Source organism: Sparus aurata, chromosome 7, assembly GCF_900880675.1.
Source record: "Sparus aurata chromosome 7, fSpaAur1.1, whole genome shotgun sequence".
Taxonomy (NCBI): domain Eukaryota; kingdom Metazoa; phylum Chordata; class Actinopteri; order Spariformes; family Sparidae; genus Sparus; species Sparus aurata.
In genome coordinates this window covers 6540262-6556370 of record NC_044193.1, presented here as the reverse complement: position 1 = coordinate 6556370, position 16109 = coordinate 6540262, and the positions used below count along the sequence as shown (strand labels likewise).

Here is a 16109-nt window from a genome sequence, read left to right as displayed (position 1 = left end):
TGGGGACCTGGAAATAAGTGATCAGAAACTGTCAGCAGAGACACATTACATGGCTGTAAATCATCCTCCAGTGTAAAAGGAAAAGAGTTCTACTGACAGGCAGGACTACATGAGCACTAGCATGATATAACAGAGGGTTACTGACCCGCGGTCATTGCTCCCCTCATCCTCTTCCTCCAGGTCGGAGGGGGGGCTGGTGCGCGGGGGACAGGAGCGCGTGGACACGTTCCGGGCCAGGATGGAGGCTAAAGGTCAAAAACACAACAGTCAGTCCTTCTGTTGGATCACAACGTTTAATATCAAGCTTTAAATGGTCGTTTCATCCAAAGGAAACTGATCACCCGCACTTCTTGTGCTATATCACCATGCGGAGAGATTGACTTTAATTTCTCTTTATCTGAGATTCCACTCTTTCTGGAGTCAGTGTCCTTGTTAGTCTGGATCAGAGGTTTATTGTGATGATTATCTCTGATGTATATCTTGAATAAACGTCCATAAATCTAAAGTATATAGAAAACACACTCTTCCTTTAACTCTGGAACTTGCCTGAGAATCCTCATGTCTTTAAATTTGCTTCATTCTCAAACAAATCCAGTTATAGTGGCATGTGCATTCATATGTGCACTGCAAACAGGAACTGCTAATAGCGAATTCAGCGTACCTTTACTGGTGCTAATTTGCAAAGTGCAGATAAAAACACAGGCTAAATGACAGGATCCAGGTCGTAGCCTGGGCCCCACAGTGTCAGACTTTGCCAGATTCAATTAACCACTATTCTCAAGGGGCGTGGGCAAAAAATCTTAAATAGTCTGCACGGCTCATTAGCATTAGCCTGGTTTGCATTGCGCCCAATGATGGCAGTTTCTACCAGTTGGAAAAAACAGTCAACCAATTAGAGCTGACGACGTCATTTTCCTGCATAGCTTGCTTCCTTTGCCAGAGGCATGGAAGAGATCAACGCAGCTGTACAGGTTGTTGTAAGTCAATTCAAAGACGTAACTACTCCTGCGCTGTGAAAATGTCTTTGTCTTGAAAGAATGTAAAGCTACTTGCTCGGAACAACACGTACTTTAGCTTCCAAGTCATCTCTAAATGACGTTAACAGGATGGATTATGGGACAAGATGTTTTACATGATTTGCCTTATGTAGACAACAACTCGTCTCAGTGTCCTTGATAATTACACAGTGACATCCTGTAATGAGGCAACGGGTATGACATGACTGGAAGAGGCGAATACCAAATAAAGAAATACAGCAGCAGGTCTACCTTGAGGTTGCAAGTCAAATCGGGGGTGCCGGTCAAAGTGCATGTTGTCTGTGTTCTCTGAATGGCAGCGTGAGTCACATGACTCACACAGGTGAAGGGGGCTTTTGCTATTCAGGTCTAGGCAGTCTGGGTGGTGGCAAACCTAAAAGCAGAAACAGAGACACAGAGGGGAAAAAGAGGACAAGAGAAAGTTAAATCACATAACTGCCAAGTACACGAGGTCCCTGCATTAAAATACAAAAACATTTTTAACAGACTGGGCCAAAGTGAAAGGGTACAGCAGTCACACACATTTAGAATAAACAGCTCCCTGCCTCACTATTGTTTCTGCCACAATTAAATGACCACAGAGGCAGCCACGGGCATTCCTGAGGTTCGGTGACTCCCACCCTCCCACCATCTGTCCCCCTCTGCGGGAGGACAACTAATTGACTTAAAGTTAGTTTTTACACCTTCTGTGCTGATCTGGGACAAGCTTACACTTATGTAATCTGAAATGGTATCCCGAGAGGTGAAACAATGAAACTGACCACAGGTCAGCAACTGGGACACTTTTCGGCGACGGGCAGCAGAAGGCTGCAGGATTAAGGATCTCTCTCTCGGCCCAGACAGATACGCCCCATCCTCCCCCTTCTTACTATTCTTTCGCTCACCTCAGCGGTGTCCGGGTGGCACCAGAGGGCTCTTCTACATCTAGTCACTCCACCCTGTGTCCCCTCTCGCCATCACCCACACCCGGCTCAGGAAGCGAGGACGTATGGGGAGATACAATGGAGGTCCCACTAATGTACTTCCTGTCATTGTTTCCATGTACTCAAGAGGAGCAGTGTATCTGCGCATGTGAGTGTGTGTAAATATGTGTGTATGTGCACAACGGGGGGTTTGAGCTCGGGAATGTAGCTTTCATGTAAACACTCTAGACATGGACGCCATCCTCTGACTAAACGCTGCGACATTGGTCCGTCCTGAGTAGCTATATTGTTAATATACATGCATATGCACTGCCAAATGCTCCTGCTAGACATAACAGAGTTTAAGTGCCATCAAGTAACGTAGAATTCAACACAAACTGACTCTCTCTCTGCCCTCCCCTGGTACTCTACCGTCATATTCTGCAGACCGGAGCAGCAGTCGCCCCCGCTCCTGCAAATCGCCTCTGTATCCATGCCAGCAGGCTCCCAGGACCCCAATAAACATCCAACTCGCCACCACGTTGGCCTGCTAATTCACTCTGCGAGCGCGCCCCCGTCAAGCCACACTGTCGAGCTGCCTTATTAATCCACTCCTCTCAATGTCTAGCCAGGTATAATCGCAGATTTCAAGGAGCAGGTCGCAGGGCTTGAAGAGGACAGAAGGAGCGAGGGAGGGAAGGAGGGAGGGATAAGGGTTATTGGAGGGTGAGGAGTCCCAGTAAAGATATAAACCCAAGGCAGGAAGGAAGAAAAAAAAAAAAGAAGGTCCATCCAGAAGCTTTTCAGAAGTACAAAGCCCCCCTAATCTTGCAGCCTAATTGGTGCCTGTGCTCTGTCAAAGCCATCTGACGGTCCTGCAGAGATTAAACAGCCCCGCTCTGAGCTCCACGAGCCAGGGTCCTCTCCTCTTTTTCCTCTCTCTCCCCTTCTTCTCGGTCGGCTGCCACCACCACCACCGACTCCTCCCTTCCTCTCATACACCCAGGGTCACCATACCCAGGCAGAGCCCCCCACCGGGTTTTAAATAGAAAGAGACTGAGACCAGAGTCAGTGAGGCTACGAGAAACGGCCCTGTTTGTTGACACGCTCTCCTCCGACAACTGCAATCCGGTTTATTACAACTTTGGTCTTATTTTCATAGTTTTGGCTCGTCCCTATCAGTTATGATAATATTGTACTTACGAAGGTAACTGCTGAGATATGGGAACATGGGGACACAACTAAAACAAAGTGTGGCAGAGCAAGAAACATGAGCAGTGGACCGTTCTAATGTTGTATTTACTATGAAGTCTACTAAAATAAGATATTAGTTTTAATTAGTATTCATCTTTGATCCAGTATTACCAATATTTTTATATGAACAACAGATTAAATAAACACTCACATATGGAGGGAATCTCTCGTAGTGATGACGCACGAAAATGATCACCTGGGAACATTTTAGCATCTTTTAGCTCATTGTTTTGGATTTTCAGCAATCTTCCTCTCAATTCAGTTGCAGCAGTTATGAAATACAAGAGCTATTGTTTAATACCGGCCCCTATGAAAAAGGGACAACCCTTCAACATGCTCACATGTCATCTATTGTCGTTGATGGCGTTTACATAAAAAGACGTGAGCAGGTATTTCCAACATGCGGTTTTCAGCTGTGGAGATCCTGGCATTATCACAAAGCTATCTGCCATTCATCCGATGGACATAAAAAAAAGCATGGACGCAATTTGTTCACAACTTCACGGCATCAATCATGTCATCAAATAAAAAAAGAACACTGTCATTACCTGGTAATAAGTGATGCTTTATCGTCTGACATTCGAACAATGCACTGATATTCACGTTGGGCCGCTTATGCCATATAAAGAAGGTTAAAGCAAGGTTGAGATGCGTCAAAATGTGAAACAGTCGATCACAAATCAGCAATGTGACATCTGCTATGTTTAGCATCTTAAAATAACATTTAACCAAACAGAGCTGGGTTATCAGGCTTTAAAAAGATATCACAATATTTTTAGACGATATACACTATATCTCAATATTTCAAAATAGCCTCAAAAGCATGTGACAAAATCAAACATCACAATACCTTGAACAAAAGCCCTGATATTGATGTTGTGACAATATTGTTGGCATGACTACTGCTACTTCACTAATGTTGATATGATGACTAAGCGGGTAAAGGAAAGTATTAAAACAAGTAAAACAGTCTGATAAGTTCAGGAAATGACATCACTTTACTCTTCTGAAGCTTTTAAAACCAGGAAAAGACTTATGCCAGATCCCAAAATAACAATATCCAAAATTGAAGATGATATATATAGTCTCATATCACGATGAAAAATACCACAAAAAAACACAAAGTACAGCTGAGGGCAAAACTCAGGCGATTACCCAAGTCAGTAGGATTCATTTTGGCAAAATATGCCAAATATGTCATGGCAACCCATCCAATAGTTGTTGAGGTATTTCAAGCCGGAACAGAAAGGTGTGTTCTACCTTTTTTTCAACATAATGGGATCCTGTTCAGTCCTGTGCTCACTGTGACTATGGTGCTATTCAGTTCAGGACGTTTCTCAACAGTTGCAGTTGACGTTAACTGTGACGTTCAACGAGCTGCAGGTACAGTGAGTGAAGTGTCTCACCTCCGACTGAGTCAGTGACTTATCTTACCACTTGACGGCCACGCCGCCACAGAGACAGCTTCATGGCAGAAGCAGACAAGTCACAGAAAGCTGTTACAACATCACCCACTTATGCTCCTCTGAAGTCAACACATGCTCGCACATTTTCGTGTAGTAGAGTCAAATGTCCCATCACACAGAGGTGGTATGTTCCCCCTGAGGTGCAGAGACAGACGGCCGGGCCAGAGAAATCTGAGCAAATCAGATGCCATATTTAGACAATAGTCTAGATCGGTAGGCCCTCCTCACTATCAAGTTGGGGTGTTCACATTCCTGCTTCAACGAAAGTAGCTGAAAATATCTGACAGCTAGCCAAGACAAGCGAGTGCATCACAGGATGAAGAAAAGGCCCTACGAGTTACCAGAAAGCACCAAACTGGAAAAAAAAGAAAAGCTTATAGTCTTAGATGCGTGGCAGATACCTGAAAATGGACCTAAAACAACTGAGTTTGAGCTCTGGATTTGTCCAACAGGGATTTTTGCAATACTGAACATTCCTATAAATGAGATGGATGATTGATACTCAGGTATGAGGACAACCTGACTTTCATTACTCCGGATCAGTTTTCTCAACACAAACGAAGAGTGGGAGGGTGTAAGCGAAGCTGACTGCGGGAGAATGTGACCGTGCCGAACAGCTGACGGGAGGCCATGCGTGCCTCGTACTGCGAGCGTATGAATGTGTGCGAGACAACACTTGTCATGTGAGTGTGTGTCGCGTGTCGCCCCCGCATGCTGCTCTCAGATCTTGCTGGATTAGTGGGGAGGTTCAGGGGAGCATGAGTGACTATAGATGAAATCACACACACACACACACACACACACACACACACACACACACACACACACACACACACACACACAGCCCCACCTTCATCCCCCTTCCCCAACAGCTGAGAACACACACTGGCCCCACAGCGGCCCTCGTCTTGGCTTAGCACATCCAATGCCACGTGGCACCTGCTTATGCACCCTTGTTTCCACACATCCTGCAAACACGGCAACACTTCCACGCACATAAACGTACATGGACTTGCAAAGGCAGGCATGCCCGCTGCGAGGCTGTGTCATCGATGAACCGCGCACCAGCCGCTCCGCTGTAATAAAGCCGTTTTTGTTTGGAAGGAGACGACTGGAGTCTTCTGAGGTGAATCAGGATTATTACCTTAACACTTAAATCCTTCAAACGCTGGCTCGCAACATGCGAGGGCCCTTCCAACACACTTTAAAACACATCCTGTAGACGCTCACTTAAATTAAATCACTTTAATTATTAATCTTCTTTCGGTGCAAACAAATAGCTTTACAGAGCACAAGACGACTACAACAGCTGATGCTAAAGACATTAAAGTGGGGGGAACAGTTATATCGGCTTGTGATTCAAATGTCTTAAATGTGATTTATAATTAAGGATGGAAACTGTGGGTTTACAGCAACAGCCTGGCACTTCAATTTGGCTGCGACGTCCTCACCACCATTACAATTCTGGCTCCCGACTAAAACATTTAAAATACATTTTGTCGGCTTGCCACATCCTCGCAGGCTGGAAAATCTGTGGGTAATCAGTCTTTGTGTACGGAATTATGTGACACGCTGAGGGAAAGGCCGTAGATAAATTCAAACCCAGATTACAGATCTGACTCAATGTGATACAAGGCCCATCCATCACAGGGCTGCAGTGAGGAGCAGAGAGAGAATCTGCTCAGTAATGATCTCCACATCTTGTCAGTCTGCAACCTGACCACAATTCCCCCCCTCTAACCTTACCCAGCCCTCCTCCGGAACAGCTTGTCCTGCCAGAGCACACCTAGCAGTTATGTAATCGCACGCATCACCCTGAACACATGTGTGTTTGAGGAGTAAAAAAAAGACAAAAGGGTATTCAAGCCATAGGCTATAGTTTCTGTCACAGCTAATTATTATGGTGGTGTATCTTTACAGAGATAATGGGCCGTTCTTGTTTTGTTGCGTAACGCATGAGAGGGATTAAGTTTGACAGCATTGTTATAGAAACTGAATCTCTGATCATGTCTGGATACGTTATTTTTCCAAATCTATAACTAAAGTTTTAAATAAAGAAAACTTCTCAATTAGATATACAAATGTAATCTAGCTGCAAATCAGGAAATAGACCGAAAGACAAACAGCACAAAATATGAAATACAAATCGACTGTATTGGGGATTTTAGTTACTTGCTTAAAATACATGAGAGTATTGAGTATAGAATATGAGTTCACTCACGGTCGATGGTATTACAGAGTGATGACAAACTTTGGCCTCATGTGGCTTCTTTCTCTCCCATTGTTTGGGAGACTGTCCTGGATGGTTCCCATAGAAAAGCTCACAAAAGGTGAGATTTATTCTTTATTAGAAGTGTCTCCAAACAATCTTTCATGACAAGACTTTCATGGTGAGGACTAAGAGGTTGGTTTGGCATTTCTAAGTCTGGTTAACTGCTCGGAGCTTTTCTATTGGGACCATCCCACGCAGTGAGAATGAGGCTAAGCCCAGTGCAGACGCCCCGTTTGCAGAGAGTGCATTAACCAGACAGTGAAAAGCCAAAAGTTTAATTTTAGGTGTTATAAAATGAATGTTAATTAGTGCCATCGGCCAGACAACCATGTGTGCTGTTGCCGAGAAACTCAAAAGGTCAGACCTACAAAGATTTCTTCCATTTTAGTTAGATTAGCCACAAATGATATAATCTGCTGCTGGTGGCAGTCTGGGCATGCTCAAATTAGTATCACTGCATCAAGTTTGTATGCTGTGATATGGTTAGGGTTAGGGTTAGCACAGTGGTGTTGACCTTTGACCACCAAATTCTCACCAGTTCACCCTTGAAGCCCAGTCGACTTCTGCGGACAACGCAAAACCATAATGCATCGGGCATCAACGTGAAGCAGATTTCTACATTGCTCGTGTCTGACAAAAAAGGGGAGGGAGAGGTAAAAGGTTTGACAAGAGGTTCGTTATTGTCTGAGCATTACAAATCTGAATATTTTACCTGGTTGGACTGGTTTAAAAATAAAAACCTGGCTATGAAAACCAACCCCTGATGTGGAGAAATTAGTGTCAACACGAGACAAAAAGTAGCCAACCAGATGTATAATAATAGGATAGGTATTATACAACAGAGCTGGCCAAGAGAGGAAACATGCTCCAGCTCGAGCTTTTAATTAAGCTTTTATTGTGTACCATTTACCGTTGTGTGTTTGTGTCGGACTGAAGGAAGTGTAGCTGCGTTTATGAACAACACATACATTAACTGCATCTAACAGAAAAACATTCTGCAAGAGAATACAAAAAATCTTATCTTTTATCTCTTTTATCTCTTATTGTGAAAACACAAGTTCCCACAAATGCACTGCTCTGTAACACACACATAAACACACACACAGCTGTTTGTCATAGTAGTGCCCACACCCATAGAGCACACTCATTGTTCCAAGCGGCCATCGTCACACACACACACACACACACACACACACTCTCTATAGAAAAGACGAAATCAAAGCGAACCTGAATCAACACAAAGAACAACGGCTTTACCAGTGCTTCATATCAGGGGACAATGGAGGATTATGTTTGGTTAAGTTGAGCTAAAACCTTATTGTTAAGCCCACTGAAATGTTTTTGCTGTACTTCAGTCTGTGTTGAGACTGCTGGTGACATCCAGGTACACCGTGTTTAATTGCACGGGCCAACTTTAATGCTTACCATCACTCCACTCCCACAGTGAAGGCTGCTTTAAGGTCCTGTCCCAACATGAAAGTCATCACTGATTTGGCAACAGGGTCGAGATTCTCCTCAGCAGTGAGTTATGTTAGCATTAACACCGCTCCTCCTCATCAGTCATGAGGGGCAGGAGGAGTCCGCTCATGGAAGCTTCGAGCCAACAAGCTCACCCTCTTGTTTTTCCTACAAAAACCCGCCCGGGCTTTGCCGTTGTTTTTTTTTTGTCTCTTTCTTAACAGAAAAACACACAGAAAGAGAAAAGCAGCAAAGCTCCAGCGCATCCCAATAAACACGCCCACGCTCGCAAATGATTGGTTAGCGCTAGACGAGGCAGAGTCATGCACAGTCTTGTTCAAATAGTATGACTGCAGTGAAGTCAGTCAAACATCCAGACAGACTTTGGTCAGAGCAACTCATACGGTCTACAGCATCGAACTAATCAAAGACGACCCAAAAGTCAGACACCAGTACACGTCATCAGTGGTTCATAGTCTACGACTCGAGGGAAGACGACCACGGTCTCATTTTTACAGTCAAATACACTCGGGTGCTGACCTTTGACCTGTGCATGCATCAGTACAGCAAAGTACACAGTGCAGAGACTACACAAACACAAGTGTACCATCCTGTGTCTACATGCATCTAAAGCTAAATGTTTCTCTGTCAAATGCCAACTCTTTCTGCTTTAATCCTTCAGATCGTCACAAGTCATTTTCCTTTGTAGTCCACTAAGTAAGTGGAGCACAAAACACCGGATCTGATCCCCACGCTGGCTTCCTGTGTGTCAAAGGAATGATTTTTTGGAAAATCTTATTACCTGTTTACAGAGCAATAAATGGCCTCGGCCTGAATACATCTCTGATTAACCATACATTATGAAAGATCCACATCCCTCAGGACATCTGGGACAGGTTTATTCAGTGTTCCCAGGATCAAAACCAAGCCGTGTGAAGCAGATTTTAGTTGTTTAATGCTCCCAAACTGTGGAACAAGCTTCTTGAATACCTGGGGTCTGCTCAAACTGCGCTTCAACCGTGACTGTTGAGGATCGTCCAATAATTGAAAGGCTAGTGGTTCGATCCCAGGATCCACAGGCATTAACTCCTCTAGCAACTCACCTTCCTGCACACAACTGAACTGTCAAGACATCCTTTAGTTCTTAGATACATCTAACATTACAATAATCTGTTACAATGTTAAGTACGATTGATTGTCAAAGAAAAGCTTTAAAAAACTGAAAATGCTCTTCATCAAACATGTCAAACTCACGTGCCACATGTGATGTTTCTGCTACCTTTATCTATGAGCCTGTTTTCATTGTCGTCTTGGGAGCAAGCACTCGACCCCACGGGGCCTCCTTACGTACTCTGGAGAGGGCCTGCTTTCCTAAACATTACACAGAATTGCCATTAGCTGTGGGCCAGTAGGTGGGATTAGAAACAGCGGCCAGCGAGGCTGCAGGAGATCAAAGAGGGGAGCTGGGCTGGCCCGGCCCGGGTCTGATTTATTTTTCAATAAATAAACGATGCATCTGTTGAGGAGTGGCATGGGAGAGAGCCACTGACGCGCGCTCGCTTTACTCTGCCGCCATCTGTCCTCTGGCTCGGCGAGGAGTTATGCAACAAGACTGCCTTGCCTGTCTGCATGGCTGTTCCCTATTAACCGACTCTCCCTCTTTCTGGTACCGTACGCCTCGTACACATATGGAATTACTCAAACGGAGGCACTTGTTGTGTTTCTCCCTCTCAGGAGAGTGTGTGCGCGTGTGTTACTCCAACACATGTTGAGTGTGTTCATCAAAAGGAGCCGCGGCACTAAACTCTGGTGAGCGTTCATTCACTCGCAGACTTCAAATGTGGGATGAGGAGGGCGTTTAACGGGGGATGAAGTCATCCAAAGCTAATAACTGCAAGTGAAAATAAAAGGATGACAGCAGGTGTACGTAATGATCCCCGTAAGTCACACTGAACATTTAAACACATGTAACTGATACTGTAAAAGGATCATTTATGCTCGTTACAACTTAATTTCTGAGACCTTTGAATACAGCGTCATCAAGTCCAACAGGTTGAGAAACAGTTGACAGCTCGCTAAGCCCCGCCCTCCTCGGTAACCCTTGTGATTTCACTTATATAATAGACGAGTATGTAAGCGTGAGGACTACGGGATGAGTTTGGGAAATGCACTGCAAAGCTATCTTGGATGAAACGTTTGGCTGAAGTCTTAACTTCTTCAAACCGAATTAAGAGCAGCACAGAGTCGCTCACGTTAGCTTAAATGCTAATACAGTAGCAGCATCTAATCTGCCACACAGGTGGTGTGTGCAGGTCCTGATCAGAGCTTCCGCTCATATAACCTGTAACTCCAGTCTGTAAATCAGATGGCACTTCGCTGTGGAAGTAATGCAAGGTAGGCATTTATGGGTGGCGAGCTATCTAGCCAGGAATGCTAACATTTGCAGCTTTAACACACTTTTAATCAGTTTCTTTACACTATTGCTGTTGTGTTTTGTGTTTTGCAAAGGCCAAAGATGACATCACCTTTGAATCTCTTTAAATACACGTGAGAGGTATCAAAAGCTAGATTGGTCAGCCAAGCCAATCAGCGAGACATGAGATCTCAAAAGCGAAAGGATATTTAACCTCTATTGTTCCTATATCTTTATGTTGTTTCACGCGTCGACGCCAAGAATCCCACCTACGCTGAGAAGGGACCAGCTGCAGTGGGAAACAAAACCGACAAGGTGCCAGGTACCAAACCGTGTCGAGTCGAGCAGAGCGAGTCGTATCATGCAGTGGAAATACGTCCTTAGCGAGCCAGTGGTTTAGTCACTTTGCATAACTCAGGTTTTTTTTGTTGTTTCTTTTAATTTCCCAGCTTTTTCGCAGATCTTTGCAGCTACAAAGGTCGTCAACACTCTGAGAACAGTTCTGACAACATACATATCAGGCTCATATGACACTGAGGAACAGTTTGAGTGACTCATTTGCCTTGGATATAATCTGGACATCAGATTACAAACATTTCATAATGTCATCCTCCCCTGCACTGTGACACATGGAGGGGGAGGAGGGTTTTTTCCCAGATTACACACTACAGACATTTAGGAGAAATGGACTCATTTTATACCATTCGCTCAGTGACATCACTTTCACGCTCATCCTGCAGCACAGCAAGAAGTTAATAACTCCAAAGTCCATTATGGAACATTTTGCATTTTCTCCTCGGGTAATAAATATGCAAAAGACTGTCCTGATGGTGCGTCAACGACTTTGTCACACCTCGTTTTATCCGTTACCCCCTGCCAATATCACAAACAGCAGAGAGCGATGCAAATACTCGGACAGGTTCATCTGACAGCGCGCGCACACACACACACACACACACACACACACACACACACACACACACACACACACACACACACACACACACACACACACACACACACACACTACACTTCAGCATTTGCCAAAAAAAGAAACAAACTCAGGAACAAACATGCTCACAGGAAATACTGTAGCTCCTCTCTTGTGAAGCGGACTATGCATTCCAGTGAAAGGTATGTTTCAACATGCAGCAAAGTTTGCCCCAGAAAAATATTACCTTCTCATCTTCCTTCGGGACAACTAGACATGGCCCACAACATTTTTTTTTTTTTTTCTCAACTGAATCCAAACGTAAACAAAAACTGCAACAATTACCGGCAACAGGAAATTCTTCTGTAATTTCGTTATAGGTTGTATTTCGGATGAATTTTTAGAGCAGAAGCTGGAGAGATTTCAGTTTTCTTTAATTGTTTATGACATTCCACTTCGGCTGAAACACGTCTGACCCCCACACAGCACAGCCAAATATTTACGTGACACCGAAATGACACATGCCACTGTCATGGTGTCGTCACTGAGAGAAGAAAAAAAACAACACACTCAAGCTGCCTCTTAAGGACAGACCCACCACTAAATCCTCTTAGGAGTGAAGAACTACACACAGTCCAGCTCGACACCATTCAGTTCAGGGATGATCAATATGAGCTTGTGAGAAAAGCACCACTCACCGGCAGCTGGTCTCTCTGTCTCTCTCTCTCGGCTCTAACAAAGTCAAGTGTGCCGACTGCTGTCTCAGGCGATGTTGGCTGGACTATGACGCAACCAGCCTTCCTATCCATAGCTTCAGGGCAGGAGAAGAAGAGAGAGAGATAGACAGGAGGGCGGTGAACCAGACCAAAAAAGGAGGAAGTGAGAGGAAAAAAAAAAAGAAAAGAAAAAAAAAAGAGCTGAGTATTCGGAGTTAAATTAGAAATGTGATTTGGACACAGGCTGCTCCAAATATGACATGGAAATTAATTATTTGGAAACCACTTCCAATGAAAGAATATGGAAAGGAGAGAAGGCTGGTGGGTGCCAGGGGGTACACGGGTGTGTTGATATGAGAAGCAGATGTGAAATCTGCAGACACAGGAGGAAAAACAGACTTAAAGTGCCGGTCTGTACAGACGTTAACGTGCGCTACATTCACGGCCTCACGCAGACAGAAAAAAAAAACAGGTATTTCACAAAAAAAACACAACTAATCATTAGTCGCACTTTAAATTTCTGCAGTAGAAAAGGTCAATGGCGATGGGAACATTTCACCCCCTTGCGTCCTGACGTAACATTTAACTCTTTTATGTTAATATAATAACGACAGATGTCGATTCATCGGTCCACACTGATGTGATGTGACCTTCCATACATTGATACATGAAACTAACTAGAAATGTCCAGCGTGTTTTTCTACATTGTATTTCATCATTTCATCATTTCATAAACGGTAACTGTAACGGTATAATGATTTTCCAAACTGAGAATTAGCGCCACCTGTTGCTTATCTCAATGAAATCACTCCTAATAATTGCATAACTGTACTGGAAACAAGCAAGGAAACGAGAATCATTTGCCTTTTCTTTTTTCTCAAAATTTGTTTAACATTTGTGATGCGACTGGATGGAGGCAATACATTTCTCTCCTGATGTAAATGCTGAACGTTTATCTTCGATCTACAACAAATACAGACAAATCGATTACTTGATCCTTAGAGATTATTCCATTAACCATTTGACAATTGGGAGAAACTGCTGCTCTCCCTTTTCTTCCAGCACAATCAACTTTTCTGATGTTTTGTAGCTCTAACAACTAACCGATTAATTGAGGAGAGACTTCCTACTTTAGCTCTGTAATTCATTGTTTTTAACAGAGAATGAATGAAGACTTATAAGAGACAACACAACGCTACTGAACAGAAAAAGTGTCATCACATCAGAATCCAGGATAAAGTTTGTTCTACATTATATTTACCCACCATAGAAAAACTCCACTCTCAAGGAAAGGAAACCTCTTTGAGCTTCAGTAGAAGAACCAGTCAATATCTCCAAGGTCCAATAGAGAGCAGGTGGTGAAAGTTGTAGTCCCAAACTGAATCGAACTTGTTCTGTAGTCCCTCTGATGAGTGAACGTGTGTCAGAGCAGTAAAAATAATCCCAATCTTTAAATGACAACACCTGACGGAGTAAATCCGACAGTCTTGGTGGGATCGAACAGACGGTGACAGAGTTGAGAAGCACACTGTTTACTACAGCGGTCTACTGGGGAAGACACACACACAGGCGCACACTAACATACACACACTTAAAATCAACCCCGCCCACCTTCTCAATCACACCCCCACAAGCTCGCACACATCCTGGCTGACTCATGAAAACTCCCACTGAAACTGATCTTTTTTTTTCCCCCCTGAGAAATAACAACGTTTTTTCAGTCTGATAAACAGTTTTGTGACAGCTGATCGTGGTGAAACTCAGAAAAAAGCGTGATGTTTGCTCACTGGATTTCTAGACCGAGTCGTGTCCGTGCCGAACGCCCACACCCCTGCCCGATTTAGCAGCTCATTTGAACTTTGGCCCCAAGGTTAAAGGAGGTTAAATGAGGGAGTTCAGCTGGGTTTATGACCAGCAGCGGAGGGGGAAGTAAATCTATTCAAACACAACCAACACACAAACAACATCAACATAAAGATCATCCCCAATCAATCAAAGAAAAGACAAAAAGTCAAACGAGGAATACTGAAAAATATCATCTGATATTCCATCCTGAGATAAATGCCTTGGGTGTGGTGTAAAATGATTAGTCCACTGACTAAATATTAATCTGCAATAAGTTCATAAAGTCAACCTTCTTGTTATGTTGCCTCTAAGAAAACAGTTCTGTAAAGCCCTCTGTGGCTTGTGAGGAGTTTTGTCACGTATGACCGCCTACATGATGATGTCACAGTGGCAGATAACCTCTGGGCAAAAGTGATTAATCATGTTAATTGTGTTCAATTAATCATCATTTCTTTTAGCAGAAACAATTAAGTATCAGTTGGTTCCAGTCTGTCAAATATGACGACATGTAGCTTGTTTCTATAATATTTAAAGAGTTTATTCATTTAGAGGGTTTAAGGCCAATGACACCAGGCTGATGACTGTGGCTCTGGTTATTGCGGTGTGTTCCAGATAGTCAGCACTGGTCCGTCCTCGTCGGAGGCTTTTTGGCCAATTGAGCGTGTAGAATCAGCAGCACATCCTCTTTGAGAGAAATCTCTCTGGCTGTTCGGCTAAGCGAACAAGTGCCCGAGAAGAGAAACAGAAAAGAAAAGAGAAACTCCTTTTAGCCCGTCACTGTTGTATCTACGGTTTCACCAACTTAGCGTGGCTTAGAGTTATTCTTCTTCCTCGTCGCCAGTGCCATTTGCAGCTTGATCATAACAACATATATATCCACAGTCTTCTGGTTTCCTTTCTTGAAAGGACGATTCCAGGCTACCACCACCTGGTGATTTGTAGAGTTATTTCCGCGCATATAGGCGCAAAAAGTACAAGCTAGTTTGCCGCAGTCTTTGTGGTGTGTTCAAGTGCGGCTTCTTGTCTGAGACACAGATAACTTGTGGCGACAGACAGCCTTCGTCACCACATTGGTTACACAATGTTCTGAAAATGTACGTTTATCATACCTTTGTACATTTGCTCGCATAGGTATTGAATTCTGCTGTGGTAGTGTTCTTAAAATTATAGGTATTTGATGTTCACAACCAGTTTTATGTCTGTCAGGAAATAATATTTTGTGAAATTATAATAATGTTTGTTCAACCAGGAACACCCTTCTGTTCCATTCCTTTGGGGGCATGGTAACTGATGATAAACACTTTCTTATCATTATTAAACCCTTATTTGGGGGAAATGTAAGTTTATCAGACCTTGGGATTAAAAGTAATAATCACTGGAATAAGCACACCATTCTCTGTTTTATATCATTGTCAACTGTATGTTTTTTTCTGTGAGTCTTGTGCTACTTCTCAGACAAGACAAGGTGTCTCTAGGCGTTACCTTTGGCTCTGAGTAACACAGAATCAAGCAAATAATCGGGCAAATAATTATGACATAAAGCAAAAATGGCAATTATCACTAGTTGCATCAATGGTGCGGTGTGGTGCAAGTAGGAGAGTGCAGTGCTGTGTGGGTGTATGGTGTAATAGCTGAGTATACTTAGTATGATTTATGGCCTAATGTACTGTTGGAGTCTGTTGCACTGACCGCAAACACTCAGCCCACTACTCTCCGTTCTTTTGTCATTCAGGTTAATCCAAGATGAACCACGTTTAAATCCCCCGCAATTAGCTAGCTCACAAAAACAATCTAAACCCCTGAGGCTGGGGGGCC

General features: G+C 43.6%; 1 protein-coding gene across 1 annotated transcript in view; it reads right to left on the bottom strand.

Moving 5' to 3' along the window:
• The window catches only part of plekhg5b (pleckstrin homology domain containing, family G (with RhoGef domain) member 5b), a 61909-nt gene that overhangs the window by 24363 nt on the left and 21437 nt on the right, over positions 1-16109 (bottom strand). Inside the window, 2 exon segments of the mRNA XM_030424104.1 lie at positions 146-245; positions 1269-1410. Coding sequence (XP_030279964.1) covers positions 146-245; positions 1269-1410 — 242 coding nt within the window.